Raw genomic sequence first — 17,823 nt, 5'->3', positions numbered from 1 at the left:
TTGTCACCTTGTCTCACGGTATCTCCACCACATTTGCATGCTGCATGCATTTTCCAGGTTTGTGCAAAAACCCCCACATTCCGATTGTCTCGATTGTTGGACAGACCTGTGACACAAGGCTGCAGCTAGATCCAGATCCGCTGTCGTGCATGCGAGACGGGGCGTATTGGCTTGGCTCGAAGAGAGAAAAGAGGGGGAGGAAAGATGAGATAGACTGAGAAATCAAGGTAGGATGAGGGGCCATGTGAAGCCGTCAGTACCTGCGAGATTGGCTCCCATTCTGGTCTACCAGGCGGATAACGTAATTGGAGCCGGTTTTTGGATCAACCTTTTCCTGGTCTCAGCATAAGGTGCGGTAGTTGGAAAGAGTCCTCACCATAGCTCCTTATTGAAGACTTGGTTTGAACTCGGTCTCCAAGTCCAGACTCAATCTTTACCATCATCACAAATAGCTTATACCAATCGACAAATCATGAGTAGAGATACTGGAATTGAGGACTTTGAAGTCACTCTGGTGCCCATGCAACTGGATGCGTTCGTCCTGAATCCAGCTGTATGCGGCACGGGCACTGACCAAGACACGACTGCGCGCATCTGTCCCATCACTCAGCCCAACTACACTTTCCTGAGACTTGACAGCTTCCTGCTTCAGAGCGATGTTCAGAATCACGTCGCTCTGCACAATACCGCCCCGGCGTCTATCAATTCACGCTTGACAGACCTCGGTGGTCGTCCGGAGCCTAAGCCGCTCCGCCATCGTCATGGCGTCTATGTCCATTGGACACTTCCCCGATTCTACAGATCAGGAGTGTCTTCAACCGATTCTGTTCCAGAATCCAGAAAAAAGGCAGAGAGAGCGCGACGGGGGCTTGATGCCGCATCCGCCACGGCCAGTGACAACTCTCCTCATCAAACCCCGGACTTTCTGCAGCCTCCAACACGCTGGATTGTCATCAGAAAGCTCGAATTGGATAGTATACAGCCATCGAGTGCAAAAGACGCTTTCAAAGACCGGGTGTATGAAGCTTGGGTCGTTGAGAGTGACTATGTCTGGTCCCTGGAAGATATCCCCATCCAGGCAGATCTACAGACAGACGTAGCTCCATTCGTGCTCGGACACGCCGGCACCGATGTCAACATTAACGAGCAAGCTGAAGTCTTCATTGGGCGCAAGACACCACTGGCTGAGTGGACTGAGAATCCAAACCCTACTGTTGATCCTCCAGACATCAGTCTCCTCCGAAGTGGAAACCAGCTCTTTGCTGACTTCCAGATGCATAATGCCAATGTCTTTAGCATCTTGGATAACTTCGAATATGGAGATAAAGCGCAACCATCGTATCTAGACTATGCCAAGGCAAGCTATTACGTGCTGGGCTGGCATTGGAAAGACACCGTTGATCCCCTCTGGAAATCGGGTGCCGAGTTTACTCATGGAGAGAACCTGCAGTCGTTCTTCATGACCCTTCAAGGGACAGACCAAGCAAATCCCGACCCGTGGATGGATCTCAAGAGTCAAATCCGTATCCTCTGTCATGGCAGCATGTACGAGGTGGCTTGGGACCACGAGAACAAGCCCAAGACTGTCCCAGCCGACGGATTCAACGATCGCCTGCGTGATCAGAAACAGGCTGCAGTCGCAGTTGGCACAACTCCAATGGATGCGTTGCTGGCGTATTGTCACGCACGTGGTGACGCCAGTGAAAACTCAGAGGATGTCGCCAAGCTGGAGGAAGATATCCTGGCCCTTGAATCCCTACTACAAGCCCGTGACGACGGCGTCGAGGGCCAGCGAGAGGCCAAAGACTCGGTCTACAACTGGTCCTACACTCGCTCTCCAGGCGGCACGAGATACTTCTTCGCTGAGGCTGATGACAAAAGCACGAATCAGCCCAAGGAACCTGACCCCGCCGCCATTCAGAGTATCAACCAATTGAACCTCACTCAGGCACTGCTAGATTCTTGCAACAGAGCGATGCTGCAGTACCGTTGGGATATGTTTTCTCTCTGGTGGAAATATGCCAGCGATCTGGGACAGAGCGATAATCAGGGAAACGACCAGAATGAAGCGTTCAAGGCCGAAGCTGGAAGGATTTCGAGCCGTATAAGTGGACTCCAGACCCGCATCAAACAGCTTGAAACACATGTTGCCAATCTCTTGGGAAGCAACCTCTTGGCCACGGTCGAGTCTACAAGCGAGCCTGTTTTCTACGGAGGAAATGATCCCACCGTCCTCATCGGTGGTATCCCGTCTGGCTGGGCGCTTGATTATCTGGATAACCTCGCTATTCGGGCGCCGTATCAGACCATCTCAAGCGATCAAGATCTACCCAGCAATCTTAGCACCATCTCACGTCTTGTCGAGAACAAACTGCCCACTGTCTTAACAACAGCTGCCAAAGCACTCATCACCGAGTTCCATGCTCTCCGACCTAGAAGCAATGACTCGGGTACGCCAGGCCAAGGCAAATTCTACCCTCAATTTCACGATCAATTGACAACCGACAATCGCTGGCGTGATCAGTGGGGTGACAGACAGCCATGGTTTCCTCTCTACGCCGAGTGGGAGGTGGAATACACCCATATTCCATTTGAGTTCTGGAGCTTAGATGAACATACCGCCCGACACTCGGAGAACAAGCTGGTCAGATATGGCATTACTGTTCCATCTGATAGCGAGACACCTCCGCCACTATGGGATGCTCTCCCCAGATGGCAAGGCGATAAGAAGCAGGATATTCGCGTTTTATCTGGACGTGTCTTGATTCTGCCTCAGCCCAGCTTTGCTTTGGGTGCCAAGATCAAGCAGCTTTTCCAGAACACACCACCCAGTATCCTCGATGAGTATCTACCAGAAGAGGATCGACAGAATCTCCTTGCAAACATCAGTGAATTATCATATCTATCGTCGCCACTCTCCGGCTTCACCAGCGGCCTTGTCACTCAAGCAAAGGGCAGTCATCTCAAGCCGGAAAACAAAGTCGTCGGTCCTCAGGGAGAGTCAAGCTCTGTTCTGACAGCAGCAACCTTTGACCCGGCTGGATTGACGCAAGATAAGCTCCAGCTCATCGACGGCAACTCAGCGTTGACCCCCTACGCCGCATTGGTCAACTTCACCGACAGTGAGCACTGCCCTTTCAAGCCTGTGACACACGGTCAGTTCCGGTTCCGCAAGTTCAACGTCATCGACAAGTTTGGACAGTCCCTCATGGCCATTGATCAGAGGCCACGTAGGGATGGGCCACCGCCTATCTACCCCTGCATAAGCAACTTTTATGCGCCACAAGAGGTCACACTAGATGGGAAGAAGTACGCCAACACGGTGATAAAGGACAACCCGGAGCAGTCCGAGTTCCTTCAGCTACCTCCGCAGATGAATCAGCCGGCGCGGATCAACGCAAAGTTTGTCAGACGCATTTCTGATGACCCAAGTGGCACCCCAGCCTCCCAAGGTCCTGCAGCATGGCGCCCTGTCACAGAATGGGAATCACCAATATGGGGATGGGTCATCACCAACTATGCCGACTACGGTATACAGATCTTCCTCCCTGACGGTACATTCTACCGTGAGGTCCGCGTCGGCGGTCCTTTGGGAACTCTCCAGTCACCCAAGTGGCTACCGTTCAGCCCTGATCCAGATGCACAGCCCACTCCTGATACGCGCGAGCTTGATATTCTCATCTCCAAGCTGGCCGATCCGAAATACCTCCTGGGGTTCTGGGGTATGATAACGACGGCACAACAGAAACTCCCCCCGGCTCCTGATTCCTACGCGCAGTTCCTCAACTCCATCGTCGGCAAGCCACTTGCCCTCGTCAATACGGGCTGGTCCGTCGAGCTGAGCGGGCCGCCTCTTGGTATCCAAAGCACCCAGAGCAAGGTGGTTGATTCCGAGCGCGCATTGCTGAAGCCATCGGATCCCGATGACAAGACTCCGTACTATGAGCTTCAGTTACGGCTCGGAAATGAAGAGGCGGGATATGATGGGCTTGTCGGTTACTTTGACACAACCGATGCTGGGTCTGATCAGTTGAACTATGATAAGATCAAGACCTTCTTCACTCCAGATGACAAACCCACGGAGCCATTGATCCGCCTTGATACTGAGCAGTATCCAATCTTCAGCCCATTCTGGCAGCCCCCATTCTCCGGTGCTTCACCCGCTATTGAGCCTGAAGCCTATGAGAATCAGCGTAATGCCCAGATGTCAGTCTTTGGCGCTATACTAGATCCCTTCACACCCATCCACGCGTATTCGTCCTTCTTACCCGCAGCAGAGCTGCTTCTACCACCATGGACGTGGCAAAAGGCTATGGACACCATGACGGCATTCTTCCACGCAGGGCCCTTGACCATGCCCGTCAACGATGTCCCTGGCTATCTAGAAGCAGAGAAGCTAACTAGCAAGAATGCTCGTGATGTCCCAAAGCGCAACTTGCTGCTCCCCTCTCTTGGTGGGGGAGACTGGAGTTGGTTTCAGCCGTACGCTGAGGGGCAGTCCGCGGAGGGCGGAGATCAGGATCTGCAGGCTGTTTATAATGCGTTTGGTATCGAGAAGAAGGGTGATCTGATGAAACCTGCGTTCCAAGATGGACCGTACGCTGCTATTGAGGGGTTCCTGCAGTTGAGAAACCCAATCGTGGCTCCAAGCAACCCTCAGAATGCATAAATTCTTGTTTTGTTATTACCCTAGTCCGGCAGGTCAAGATCAATATGAAATGTGTTTATTGTAATTAATTAAAGTGAAATGAGAAGGGCCACGAATAGCAGCGTAAAAAGAAGTTGTCCGTCGTTGTATTTCAGCACGTATGTGATGTTGCTTCTCACATTTACATGTATTAATCGTCTTTCACTCGTTTCGTCAATTCCAATGCCAGGCATGTAAACTATGCAATCTCGTCCCGGTAATGCACAAAATAATCATCCTCCTCCTCGTTCTGATCTCTCGCCACAAAGAACAAATGATTAATGCCATTAGCCCTCACCACGGTGAGCTGGCTATCCTGAGAAATGGTACGACTATCAATAAGAGTAGAAGTGCCCCAAGAATTGTTAGTCCTAATGGTGCGCCGAATGCCACCAGCAGCGCCTCTCCCACAGTAGTAAAGAAAGACTTTACCAGCGTCGAATGCGACGGCTACTGGAGTGTTGCGCTGCATATCTCCAGTTGTGGATATTGCCGTGCCCGCTTCAAAGTTGGCAAGAAATAATGATCAGAGGTTGTCGAAGCATGGGAATGGACTACTTACGTGTGCCACTGTCGACAACATAATCTACAAGGAAGCTTCCCTCATAAATAACGCAGCGTTTCTCAGTTATGGTATCGTACCAGGCTGCGGCGAAGGAGTTGATCCAGAGATCATGGGTCCATGTGAGCTGAGTGGTCCGCAGAGTTTGAAGGTTCATTTCCGTAAGGATTCTGCTGTTTTGACCCATGGGGCTGGTGGTAGTTGTTAGTTGCTTTGCACTCTACTTCCTGCCACCCCGTACTCTGAGGGTTGATGCCTTGCTCACCTGGTGAAATAGACCCAAGCATCTTCATCATTGGCACAAGCAGCGAGCGTAGTGTTTCCAATGAACAGACCCTGCAGTTCCCTCTGGTTTGAACCAGAAATCTCCGCCAGACTGTACACATCATTCGGGCTAACTTTGAATGGGTTTGCCGTTGTAAGAGCAAAGATCCTTTCTACACCTTGGAAGTTGACGCTCGCCATCTGCGATGGATTGAGGATGTATTGGCCATTTCCGACTTCCTGGGGAGCCTGTATCGAGTCCTCAGGATCTACATCCTTCGTGCCTGACCATAGCGCAAGACCGAGCTGGGCCTTTCCGGTGGCATAGAAGAGTTTGATGACGCTATTGTCGGCGGTGGTCTTGTCGATGACAGCAGTGATGGGAGCCATTCTTTACTTGATCTCGTGTTCAGTCTAGGGTGAGGAGCTTCTATTTCAAGGAGAACTCATGAAGCCTCCTGTAAATTCGGGTGGGCAGTCCAACAACCCCCTTCTTCTTCCCTCTTTCCTCCTCTCCATTCATTCTCTCGTCATTATCTTGGGCCTACTCACCGGATGCATATTTCATAACCTCACCAAAGCGGGGTGTTTGCACTGCATGAGCTGAGCAACCTTTACTCCTCGGATGGCCTCGCCCCGCGACTGTCTCACTGAAAAGGCCCTTGGACTTCTTGGCATCAACGCGTATGATGCTGTATGTAGACTGAGTACTGTAACTGGGACACGGCATGTGAAACGTACCTCAGCAAAACGGTTTGTGCTGATCCACGACACCATTGGGCCGAATGGATCATTACGCATGTTTCGCCGTATGTTTCAGTTGATAAGTCCCTTTTTCGTCTTTTGCATATCAGATCAGATCATATTCCCGATGGTCCTTACTTGATTAGGAACAGGTTACATATTTCGATCTCGTTGTCACTTTACCCCGCTCGGGCCGCATCTGCAGGTTGGGGCATTGTTAGCGTTATGCATGTAATGCCTATGCCCGGGCCATCATCCGATACGCTGATGCTGCTCATCTATACTTCAGCTATACAGACACCTCTTTGTCATGATAAGCTACAATCGCACAGCCTGCGGGAATGTGCACCAGTCCTCTATTTGATGCATGCTGAAGACAGGTCAGACTTGCAATGCCATGGACAAGCTTCCCGACACCTACGCCCCGTTAATTAGATTCGGGTTATGCAGAAAATGCTTGCAACGGGTTGTCTGCTAGTCGTGTCGCGCATGCACCGTAGCTGCAATGGATGAAGCGGCTATTGCGCAAAACATGTTTTCTTGACCAACAACATGCAACCAATATTGGCCATTTTCATCGCCCCCTTTCATGGCAATCCAACCGTCTACCCCTTTAGCATCCTCTACCTAACACTCAGCTAAGACGCTCCTTAGACAAGTCCACCATAGACAAACCCACTCGCAACTAATCGAGAACAAGACACCATGGGCATCTATCCTGGAGGCAAAAGTACACGTATAGACTCTCCTCGACATCTGACGATACGGCACTCTCGCCGTGTTGTCGCTGCCAATCGCGTTGATGCCCGTCTCAGCGCTATCCAGCCTGTGACTGTGCTCGCAGATGGCAAGATCGTCGAGGATGAGATTGATCCATTGCCCCCAGGCGAGCAGAAGCTCAATTCATTCTGGGCTCCCGGAATCGAAGCGGGCCCTAAGCACATCATCTCGGTGAAGCAGACCATCCAAGCAAATGGTGAACAACTCAACTTGGACGCAGAGCAAGCGTTCTACGTGGATGCGCCACAATTCTCCCTGCCAGATGGAAGCGTTCACTCTACATATCCTCCAGCAGGTTACAGCGATGATCATAGAATCTTGCCGCATGTTGTCTTGACAGATCCGCATCTCCCATGGGAGAGACTGGGAAGTCCAAAAGGCGGTACCAACAAGGAGCTCAAAGCACAGATGAAAAGACTAGCCTTGGGTACCGCGGACAAAGCGAGCAGCATACCACGAAACCGTGTGCCTTGGCTTGTCATGCTTGCTTTTGCCCAAAACGAGCTTCGACTGCCCCCAGAGGACCTGGATGGTGCAAGCAGCATCTTCAGCAATACCAGTGACGGTGTTCTCAAGCCCGTCAAGCAATCGTCCACAATGACAGTCAACATGAGCATCGATGACTTGTGGAAGTTGAAGTCTGATGTTACAACGCCTGTCACGGACAGACTTGGACCATCGTCTATGAAAGACAGCCGTGGAGACTTCATCTTTGTACAGCCAGAGCTGTTCACTAGTCTCTTCTCTACATTTGACGACAAAGGCAATCGAGTCAAGGGCAGTGGACCAGATACATCACAGTACAGATACCTTTCCCACGTCCGCAAGATCAATGGTTCCGGAATGGCTCTTGCTGGCGTTGAGGACACAGCTGTCTTTAGCATCGTCGTCGGCAACAGATCGGGGCCGCTTGACAACGTCATCCCAACCACCATGTGTGCACATCTAGTCTCCATTGAGGGCGTGGAGGCCATGAGCTATCCGGGCCAGAACCACCGATATGTGGCTCTCTGCTCCCTGTACAGCTGGAACTATACAGTACTCCCACCAAATACGCTTAATGTTCCAGATGCTTTTGAGAATCTAGGCCGCACTCTCAACGTTTTGCGAGCTCCAGATGAAGTCATAGCGCCTTTGAACAAGTCTGACGACAAGGCCCAGCAACTCGTTGGCCGTCGTCTGAGCGATGGGTATACCTTGGTCAAGTACCGTGTTCAAACAGGCGAGGCAACTGTAGCACTGTATCGAGGTCCATTCACTCCCACATACGTGCCCACCTTGGAGCATCTGACCAAGTGCTCAACCTCGGGCGTGGACTTGCAAATTCTTGACAAGAATTTGGGCATTATGGATATAACATACTCTGTGGCATGGCAGGTTGGCCGTACCATGGCACTCGGCGACCAAGCATTCGTGGCTGCGCTGGGACGCGTAAGAACTGCAGTACATGCAGCCGCAGCGAAACAAGTAAAGATCACTGCTGTCAAGGAGGTTAGAGACACGGCATTTCGCACTCGCAATGACCTTCTACGGGATCTTTCCTCTATGGTTAAGGGTCTTGCTGACATCCATATTCACAAACGTGGTTCAGATCCACCTGATACTCAAGAGCCTGGGGAAGCTCCTGGTAGGAGACAGCCCGGCAGACCCGTGTTCAGGCATGGAGGAGCCAAGAGGCGATGGCACCACAAACATCTCCAACGCCGCGATCGACCGACTCTCTCATTCTCTTCGCCTCTCTTTGAGGACAAATACCCAGCCGCCGCGCTAGACTCTGTTCGCAGACTGGCTTCAAGTCGATCGGGTGACCCATACGACGAGACAAATGATCCTCAATCCTCAGACTGGATGGTTGTTCTCTCGTGGCTCATCGATCGCATGTTTCTTGCGGGTGTACCAGCACACTATCTCGTGCCTGACCCAAGTTACCTACAGCCAGAGAGCTTACGCTTCTTCCATATTGACAAGAACTGGGTTGATGCCCTCATCGATGGAGCATTATCCCTCGGCAATCATTTTGGTACTGATGAGGACCGAGTCGCTATCAAGAAAGCACTCAATGACTACATCGGTCGTACACCCGATGGAATGGACCATCGTGTCCAGATACCTGCTTACGGGTTCTACCTTCGCTCAGACTTGGTGACTATGTTTCCAGATCTTCGCGTTGAGGTCCTATCCAACGATAGCGACCTCAAAGCCGCTGGTCAGGATCCTCCTGCAGGAGCTCCTCTTTTGCGGCATGAAATTGTTGCTGATGGGGTCATGATGGCATTCATGGACCGTGTGCCTGGCTCTGCACAGTTTTCATCACTTGTATTCACGCAGCCAGCACATCAGCAGCGCTTTGCTGTTGCCCGTGGTCTTGACACTACCGAGATCAAGGTCAACATCAGGCGGCAGTATACTGTTGACCAAAACACTAGGGAAACGGACAAGGACAGACACAAGGCACTCAAGGAAATCATATACACTCCGACTGGGGAGTCATCATCGAACAACATATTCATATGGAACTCCGAACCCAACCAAAATATGAATGACTTACGTATACTACGTCTTCCCGCCTTTGCAGACGTACAGCTCAAAGTCCTACAAGACATGATGGGAAAGCAAGAAGGAACTAATACAGCTTACTTTGAGGATGATGCTTCGACTTCTGCACTGTTTGCCATGCAACTCAATGATCCCATTTACAACTTGACCATCAATATGGCTGAGGCTCCAAAGGCTGCACAAGCAATAGCTGGCTTGGCTCCTCCTGACATGGGAAACGGAAGCCCAGAGCTGAGAACTATCAACATGATGGAAGCAGTTCGAGTCAAGAACCTTTCTGCCCCTGGTACAGAAGTCTCTCCGGCGCCGGTGGAGAATGATCCACATGAGGAGGGTGAGGATGATGATACAATCCATGAAGAGGATAGCTTCGTTAGAGCTGCGGACTACGTTTCTCCACTGGATGTGCTCTCAAACTACCTGTCGCCTCATGTTCGAGCGATGCCACTTCATCAAGGTCCAAGTGTCAGCGACCCAGATAACATTCCCGCCAGCTTTCAACAAGGCCAAGTTGGGGCCCGTGCCATCAAAGACAAACCACCTGGATCTGAGCCAGCATCAGCACCCCGATTCCTTATACGCGTCAGCAGCAACTTGGCCGACAATCACAGTCAAGTCGTACTAGACAGGTTCAATCTGCCCCAAGACCTCATTTTCTCCATTGTCCTGAAGCAGAGCGAGATCAATCAGTACTTACTGATGGAAGTCACTGTCGACATTGCGCTTGGTTCGCCCAGCGATGCCGCATACTCTCTGATGTCTAACTACACTGGGCCTGGCGCACACATGTTGACAAACCTGCGCTTCAATGTGATTCCAACAACGTTCCACGATCAGAACCAGGACCAGTACTACTTACGCATCCGTCTACTTCCCAGGGCCGAGAAAGGATGGGTCATGGCTCCGGCTGTGCCTGAACTAAGCTTCTTGCTTGGGCTGGCTAGTATCAATGCTCCAGGACGTGGAACCGCAACCGCAACTGTCCAGTCTCGGGCAAGATATTGCAGGAATCCCGCCTTTCCTCTGGTGGAGCCCAACGTGATGATAGTGGATAACCCTCCTCTATCTGTAGAAGTAGTCATGCATTAGGGTTATGTGGGTGAGGGGATTGAAACAAGTAGTTCTTATTGTGGGTAGAAAGTTTCAATGGCTATCTTCAAACTTCTGCTATGTAGTTAAGATCATGCATATCTCCTGGAGTTCTATTTCTTCCTGAATAAGTAAAATATATTCCACAGAACGCGTTCTTTTGAAACGTGAACTGCTACTTGCACGACTTACAACCAACTACCTATATCTGTTGGGCTTGTCAAGAAACTCGAGACTGAACCCAACCAGTCCGATGGAATCGAAATTGGATATTTTCTGTTCACTCAGAATCATGTCTGCTTCGGGTATCCTCCAACCGCCGTCGTCAAACGAAACAATCTGGCAAACCCCGTTTGAAAGATCAGGCACCATTCGCATATAACGATGTGATGATACGGGCACTTACGAGATGTGCGAAGTGTCTCACGTCTGCAGACGACGCAGACCAGTTTTGATCTACTGCATACCACTACCTCATCCGTAGACCTGCATGTGTCACATGCTACATCAGTCTGTTCACATTCACGATGTTGTTGCGAAATGCAGATCCCCCACGGGCCGAATATCTGCACGAGTCCTAGATCAGCCGCACCGCATTGATGATATGTTACATGTCTTTACAATGCATGCCAGTTGTTGGTGTTCCTGATCTAGAAATGGCTGACAATGCATAAGTGGTCCGTTGGTGACAATACAGATGCTTGGGTCACTTAAGTGCGACACGGTAGAATCTTATCTTGCGCGTTTCAACTATTGATTGGCAGTCTCTGCTGTTGCTTCGTGTAATACAACAGCCATGACCGGTTGCAGGAAAGCGACGAGTCGAGCCGAGGGCATGCCAAGAATGCTGTATGGAACTTTTTTTATGCAGACATTGCGTTTGTGATATGTACTACAAGACCGGTGAATGAATAGTAACAGTGTGTCACGGAATACGAAGACAAGCCGTTTCTTGCGTCCTATCACTGCTATTTGTGTCTTATCTCCATCAAGACTCACGCAGCCAGCATCCATCAAGCTAAGAACGTCGTGGCATCAATGTCATTTCCACCTTTCCGCGACCCGCGGGCTTACGCATCTCGGCTAGAATATCATCGCGACCTGTAGGCTTGGTGTACTTGTACACCTCATTCGTGGGCATACTCCACATGTAGATCCCATTTGCGTCCTGGAACACGTAGCCGTCTCCTCCGGCTTCCCTGTCTTTGATCATGAGACCTTCCGGGTTGGTGATGCCGACAGATGCTGCGGCCAACCGACCCCTGCCCTTTTCTCCCCAATAGAAGTCCTTCTCCATCTCCTCGGGGTCAGTAGTCCAGTCGTCGGGGACTAGATTTGCCGGGATAGACTGGTTAGTTGGTTAGAGAAAGCACATATTTTGCAGAAAGTGATACAGAGAGCCAAGAAAGGCAAGGGAGAATTGATTTGTACGTACCATTATCTTCCTGTATTTGGGCAGCTGGAATTAGCTCAACGGGTTGGTACTTCTCGTTGCGGCTCGGAATGAACGAGGGGGGTCACGTGGGTTAAGTTACTTGCAAGAGAAGAGTTGTCTCGGAAAGACGAAGAACAGTAGCCTGAATTTATGCACAAACCTTTGTCACGTGCGTATATCGAAGGAGGAGGGGCGAAATGGTACGCAACAGTTTTAAAAGCGAAACTGTTCTTTTTATCCACGAACGACAGTATGCATCCTGATGATTAAGTCTCGTCTCACTTTTATTCAGGCATCTACCAAGAACACCAAGCATGGCAAGCCCACAGTTCGCCCTTCTGGCACCTTTTGGAACAAAGCCAGAGGACAGGTGGTTCCGTACAGCTTATAAATGGAATCGGGACCAGGTATGTACCGTGGGTGCTAGCAAGATCTTTGGACTAGGTTCCATCCCTCTTGCATGCCTCAAGAGTTTTAGGATCAGCTGGAGGCTAATGCAGTAGTAGATCCTTGATTGGATGAAGAAGACCGCTGACGCGGGTGGGGTTAAGCCCGGAGATCAAGACTCACGTTCTCTCCTCACGGAAATTTACAACCGCTTGATCAGTCTTTCGTAAGTCTTGCATGCTGTTACCTACATTTATCAACCTCATAGCCCAGTGACTGACCAATGCAACAGTCTCCCGGACGGGAGTCTGTACAAGGACCCTACAAAACAACCATCGTCGCATATTGCACGACTTCTGGACCCAGATTGGAACAAGGATGATGTAAAGTCATCCAGATTCATTGTCAGTGGTTGGTCCTTCAAGCCAAGTTTGCAGACCTTTATCGGCCCAGTACCGGACTGGTGGTGTCCTTTCGATCTACTCGGTCTTTTCCTTAGCCTCCTGGGGCCGGCGCCGTCCGCTGCTGACAAAAACAATTTCTACCTCCCTCTCACAGCAGTCTACGGCCGTTGGTGTTCACGTATCGCGGGTGAAATAGATGCAGGTTGGAAGTGGAAGCCCAGTATTCAAGGTCAAGGTGAGTTGCCATTCGTTTTCCAATGCACATGGTATCTCGAAGTCGACAACAGCACCAAGCAACACTGGGGGCAATACTTTCTGGGAGCATCCAACGCGGGGGACAAGTTTGACACGACAAAGGAAAATGCCACATATACGGGAGCGTGGAGGGAGCGTGCGCAAGAGGCTCGTTTCAACATGCTATTCAAATGTCAGAAGGTACCCATGGTTCAGGTCAACGACTTCAGAGACAAGACAGCCCCCAACATGAACAATGCCAATCGCGCGATGGTACCGTTCGGAAACTGTGGCGAGACTTACCCATTCGCTATCAGATTCTTGGGGTATGTATGCTCGTATCGCGGAGATTATTTTCCATTGCTAACTCGATTCCTTGTCTAATCTCAGAGAGAAAAAACAAAACGAAACCTCAATGACAGGCCTCGCTCTCAAAAGCGAATTTATGGAAAAGGAGGAGTATCCCGAGTATGACGAATACTCTACTAGTGATATTTGGAAGAAGTTAATGGCTCCTTGTGCTAATTGTAAGGTGCTTCTTCAAAAGGCCGGGGCATTGGAGTCGCAGTTTGCAGCAAAGCTAGATAAGACAAAGGCTCCAAAACGACCAAAACCAATGCTAGAGGCAGAGGAGCTGTTGGTCGAAAATGGAACTTTGTAAGGGGAGCTCCAGGCTTTACTAGTAGCATCATTGCCAGAGCCAGATTGATTGATTAAGAGTTATAAACTTAAATACTAGAAGCTAAAACAAACTATTTGGAGTATGACAGCGTCCAATTTGCGCGCCTCCTGCCAAACTGATTAATTTCATTTGTTATACCATCAATTGCCTTTGCTGCTTAGTCCTTGCAGAAGGCATCTGGCCAAGATTGCTCTCACAAAAGCTGCCGGGGACATCAAGATTCTAGGTCTAGATCTTCGGGCTCCAGGTTCTCAGCTTTTGACAGTTGAAAAATCTTCCTCAGCCCGAACTATACCTATAGAAATGGTGGCGTAATTCCAAAGTACCAGATACAGAAATATCTCGAGGTAACCCTTCTGTCATTACGTGTTTGTGCCTCTGAAAGTGCCTTCGCAAACGCCGAGAAAAACTCTCCTCGATAGACACGATTCTGTATCTCAGCAAGCTTCTCCACAGCCCAATCGGTCTGCTCCTTGTCTGTGCTCTCTATAGCACATAGAAATAATGGTCTCAGATAAGCAGGATTGGTACCGCTTGGTTTACCCTCGTCGTCGCCACTACAGTTGCTTTCCAAAATCTTCTTAATCCTGTGCAAGGCGTCTGTCGAATCTGGCGACTGAGACACAGGATCGCCTAGTTGTCTGCCTATATCAATGAACTCAGCATGATATGCAGCCTCACAAATACTAATGAGACTCGAAATCATGTTTGCGATCCGGGGAACCATCTGGGAGCGTAAATGCTCCGGGGATTGACGCTGCGTGGCGCACCGTCTTTCCCATAGACCTCGAAGCCGGGACTTTAAACTTGCCATACGCTCGACTACCTCTTGCTGATCTTTACGTTTCGTGCGTGAACGATGGTAGAGTGAGAGTTTGGCAATCTCTCCGGATAGCGTTTGAAGTTGGCAGTAGAAGTCGAAGATCGGGCCGCTTAAGACCTCGTATAGATGATTGGATATTTCTGACTTATCTTCGACGGGAGGTTTGAGGTTCGGTATTGGGCCACTGAAATTGGGGAGAAGACTGACTACCCTTTCAGATAGCAAGCCCATTGCTCCACCTCGAAAGGAGGCTGAATAAAGAATCTTCAACCATGTAACAATACGGGTGGAAAGCTCCGAGTGAGAAGATTGAGCCTGTGGCCAAGCCTGCAGCCTCCGGGTGAAGATCAAGCTTGGTTCTCTTAGGTATGGTGCGATATCTCCAGAATGGATCAACTCAAACACACACAACAAGAAGACGGCCACCAAGGCAAGGTCAAAGTCCTTATCGTCATCTTCCAAGAGCTCTTCAACATTCTTCCTCGCGGAGTGATAGTGAGAGAGTGATTCAGACGTGGAAAGGGCCAAGACCTGTCCACTACATAAAGTCGAGACGGCTGTGATGCCGGAACTAATAGCCAGACATGACCTTCCCAGGTGTACGATATGTTGTTTTGCCAGTTTCCAGTTAAGAGGATCGAATGGCGTGACACCGGGGCATTCCACTGCGTCGAGGAACAGGTCTGTCATATAAGGAGACTGGGTACGCAGGGTAAGAATATCGAGTGTAGTAGTCAATTCAATATCTCGTGATATCAAGTTCAATGGCGACTCATCGCGCTCGCAGGAGTTGTCATCCACGATAGGAACTGAACTTCGGTATTGAAGAGCTTTTTGCAAACAAGCAGTGACATCTACATTAGTCCTGCCTTCGTATAAAAAGGGGGTTTGATTCGTGCTCTCAGTTGAGAGCACTTTTGATGACCCTTGGACCTCGTAGTCTTCAGTGAGTGAAGGACTTGAGTGGATCTGAGTGTATTCATGTGCCTCGGATGCTTGAGTTATACCCTCAAAGTGGAATGATGATGGTAGGCCTGGTGGCGAGTTGTCGGCGCTGGCAGTCTGCCGAAAGACTCTCCGGGGTTTGTATGTGCATTGACGTTGTAACCTTGTGCAGTTATTACAGACGGGCTTGGCCTCGTCACATTTGACTTTCCGAGCTCGACAAGTCAGACAGCCACTCCGGACCCGACCACGGTAGCCTTGGTGTCTCGTATTCTGCATGGTTGTCGTGTTGCCGTCAAGACTTTTGATGGAGTGGAAAGGAGGGCACTAAAGTTGGCCCAACATCTCAACGCGGGTCGGCTACGTGCCGAGCTTTTGCTGCAGTGGTTGTAACGAGATGTAGAGTTTCATGATATCGTCGACCCCATTCATTCCCTGTCACGGGCCTTGCGCATTATGAGATCTTGCAAGCCCCAGATCATGCCCCAGCCATAGCCATGTGGGTGTTTGATAGGCTCAGAGAAGAAGCAATGAAAGCGGGGCTTATCTACAAGCGAGTGTCCTTATCTGTAAGCGAGCTGCTTATCTCCCGATTTGTTATCTACCTATTCCACACTGTTCCCCACTTTGTGCTGCTCGATGCCAAACTACCCTGCAAGCGGAAAAGAGCAACGCGATTTCATGTACACTTCAGAGAAGATATATATTAGGGGTTATTATTAATTAATAGTTAAATGTAATTATATCTCTGTAGGTAGTGTTGGTTTAGCACGTTAAAAGTTTTGTTGTAGTCCTTAGGATTATAAGAGTTCACATGGAATACATCTCAAGCTCAAGAAAGTTACATGTCGCACTAAAACATCCGAAGTGAACAGAGGTATGCATAACGTATGCTCACCATAAATGTTATGCAGAACTTATGTACCTATATCATGTTGCCCTGTCTTCCTTCTAGCTGCCGTTCCAATGCTGGTCTCCAGCTCTCCAAGTCCCTGACCTTAAGGCCCTCGATCTTGGCTTCATCGTCCCATACCCTCAATTGGCACATTTCCTCACACCACTTATCGGAACTAAACTCATCCCTCTCATCATCACTCATCGGTCCACCCTGATAAGCAAGACTCTTCTTGCTTGCATCGGAAAGCCTGTTCAAGTACGTTTTATCCACTGCGCACAAATACCGCTTAGCAGCAACATGTGATTCCACAAGGCGAGCAACTTTCTCAGAAAACCCGAGCGCAAGAACAAATTGTGCACCCAATGTCTCGTGCCCGACTCTCCCTACACTTGTGCATGTTGCTTGTCCGCCGAGGTTCTCGGCTTCTCCTCCGGTGAGTTTACGAAGGTCTTTGGCGGGTGCATACTGCCCAATATCGTGGAGCAATGCGGCAACTTGTGTGGCTTCGTCCACTGGTGGTGATGCAGAGGCAGCTTGAGCAGCGCATTGGAGAGAATGCTGGAGTTGAGATATAGGTTCTCCAATGTAGGGTGTGTTTTCGGAGGCTTGAAGAACTGATATAACGTACTCGGCCACGGAAGATGGCGTTGGGACTTTCGGAAGTTCCATGACTGCGTTGACTATTGTAGACTTTCAAGTGAGTATCATTCACAGGTTGAAATGAAGTGCTGATATGGTGGGAAAACAGGTTCAAGTTATAACCAACTCATAAATCTTTGATGCTTTCACGAGTATTACTAGTCCACGCGACTGGTCATTCCCAACCTGTACATTCACCATGCCTAATCTTAGATTTCGGAGCCAATGGTTCCCCATGCGTTGCATATCCACGAACGCAAGGTTCTCGGCTCTCGGTTCTCGCCTGTCGCTTGGAGTGGGGCAGATAGGTACTGGCAGCGAGGCTAGCCATTCACTTACAGTCCATTGATATAATGCCCCTGTAGTGGCCCTGGAAATCTCTAGTGGAGTCTGCGGCAATGCTCATGTGGAGTTGATTCATACTGGTTTGATCGATTGATGGATGGATGCGGCATTCTTATGCCTCGAAATGCAACCGTCGTTCGAGATATTACAGATTTACAGATAGACACCACGGAGGAACCGCCTTGCGATAACATGTTTCTGCCTTACGGACCACGTCTAGTCCTCCTTTGGATATGTTGAATATTTTGTTTTGCAAGTTACAACTTAATCAAGCATTAGACACAAGACTTAATAAAACCAAGATGATTTCAATAAAGTTAAAGTCAACCGAGCTAGACAATCACATGTC

The 17,823-nt window shown here is 49.7% G+C and overlaps 7 protein-coding genes across 7 annotated transcripts; 3 read left to right on the top strand and 4 right to left on the bottom strand.

The window, feature by feature from the left end:
* Positions 1-472: 472 nt before the first annotated feature.
* On the top strand, positions 473-4,669 carry BKA55DRAFT_593938 (uncharacterized protein; the record flags this gene model as incomplete). The annotated part of the gene is made up of 2 exons (XM_046195610.1): positions 473-1,922; positions 1,959-4,669. 2 exons carry the CDS (start codon positions 473-475, stop codon positions 4,667-4,669), a joined length of 4,161 nt encoding a protein of 1,386 aa, XP_046050631.1.
* A 217-nt stretch (positions 4,670-4,886) lies between these two features.
* BKA55DRAFT_738065 (uncharacterized protein) lies at positions 4,887-6,387 on the bottom strand (the record flags this gene model as incomplete). Its single annotated transcript, XM_046201386.1, has 3 exons — positions 5,515-6,387; positions 5,250-5,440; positions 4,887-5,188 (listed from the first exon to the last, which is right to left on the bottom strand). Exons 1-3 carry the CDS (start codon positions 5,901-5,903, stop codon positions 4,887-4,889), a joined length of 882 nt encoding a protein of 293 aa, XP_046050630.1. The 5' UTR covers positions 5,904-6,387.
* A 575-nt stretch (positions 6,388-6,962) lies between these two features.
* BKA55DRAFT_727681 (uncharacterized protein) lies at positions 6,963-10,682 on the top strand (the record flags this gene model as incomplete). The annotated part of the gene is made up of 2 exons (XM_046201161.1): positions 6,963-9,439; positions 9,482-10,682. The coding sequence occupies 2 exons, from the start codon at positions 6,963-6,965 to the stop codon at positions 10,680-10,682; spliced, it is 3,678 nt and encodes a 1,225-aa protein (XP_046050629.1).
* An 875-nt stretch (positions 10,683-11,557) lies between these two features.
* Positions 11,558-12,218, bottom strand: BKA55DRAFT_567441 (uncharacterized protein). Its single transcript, XM_046192741.1, has 2 exons — positions 12,118-12,218; positions 11,558-12,030 (listed from the first exon to the last, which is right to left on the bottom strand). The coding sequence occupies exons 1-2, from the start codon at positions 12,118-12,120 to the stop codon at positions 11,701-11,703; spliced, it is 333 nt and encodes a 110-aa protein (XP_046050628.1). The 5' UTR covers positions 12,121-12,218; the 3' UTR covers positions 11,558-11,700.
* A 52-nt stretch (positions 12,219-12,270) lies between these two features.
* BKA55DRAFT_738063 (uncharacterized protein) lies at positions 12,271-13,843 on the top strand. Its single transcript, XM_046201385.1, has 4 exons — positions 12,271-12,524; positions 12,624-12,730; positions 12,797-13,468; positions 13,533-13,843. Exons 1-4 carry the CDS (start codon positions 12,432-12,434, stop codon positions 13,801-13,803), a joined length of 1,143 nt encoding a protein of 380 aa, XP_046050627.1. The 5' UTR covers positions 12,271-12,431; the 3' UTR covers positions 13,804-13,843.
* BKA55DRAFT_567439 (uncharacterized protein) lies at positions 13,844-16,098 on the bottom strand. The gene has a single exon (XM_046192740.1). The coding sequence runs from the start codon at positions 15,869-15,871 to the stop codon at positions 14,120-14,122; it is 1,752 nt and encodes a 583-aa protein (XP_046050626.1). The 5' UTR covers positions 15,872-16,098; the 3' UTR covers positions 13,844-14,119.
* Positions 16,099-16,517: 419 nt separating this feature from the next.
* On the bottom strand, positions 16,518-17,550 carry BKA55DRAFT_539210 (uncharacterized protein; the record flags this gene model as incomplete). Its single annotated transcript, XM_046190107.1, has 2 exons — positions 16,518-17,170; positions 17,469-17,550. 2 exons carry the CDS (start codon positions 17,548-17,550, stop codon positions 16,518-16,520), a joined length of 735 nt encoding a protein of 244 aa, XP_046050625.1.
* Between the last annotated feature and the right edge of the window lie 273 nt (positions 17,551-17,823).

The sequence above is a fragment of the Fusarium redolens genome (assembly GCF_020744475.1).
Source record: "Fusarium redolens strain MPI-CAGE-AT-0023 chromosome Unknown BKA55scaffold_7, whole genome shotgun sequence".
NCBI lineage: Eukaryota > Fungi > Ascomycota > Sordariomycetes > Hypocreales > Nectriaceae > Fusarium > Fusarium redolens.
Note: the sequence above shows the minus strand (reverse complement) of the source record. Positions and strands in the feature narration are given on the sequence as shown.

Coding starts and splice junctions, on each gene's coding strand:
- BKA55DRAFT_738063 (XM_046201385.1), top strand. CDS start 12,432: ATGGCAAGCCCACAGTTCGCCCTTCTGGCACCTTTTGGAACAAAGCCA. Junction 12,525..12,623: donor ATAAATGGAATCGGGACCAG/GTATGTACCGTG, acceptor ATGCAGTAGTAG/ATCCTTGATTGGATGAAGAA. Junction 12,731..12,796: donor AACCGCTTGATCAGTCTTTC/GTAAGTCTTGCA, acceptor CCAATGCAACAG/TCTCCCGGACGGGAGTCTGT.
- BKA55DRAFT_567439 (XM_046192740.1), bottom strand. CDS start 15,871: ATGCAGAATACGAGACACCAAGGCTACCGTGGTCGGGTCCGGAGTGGC.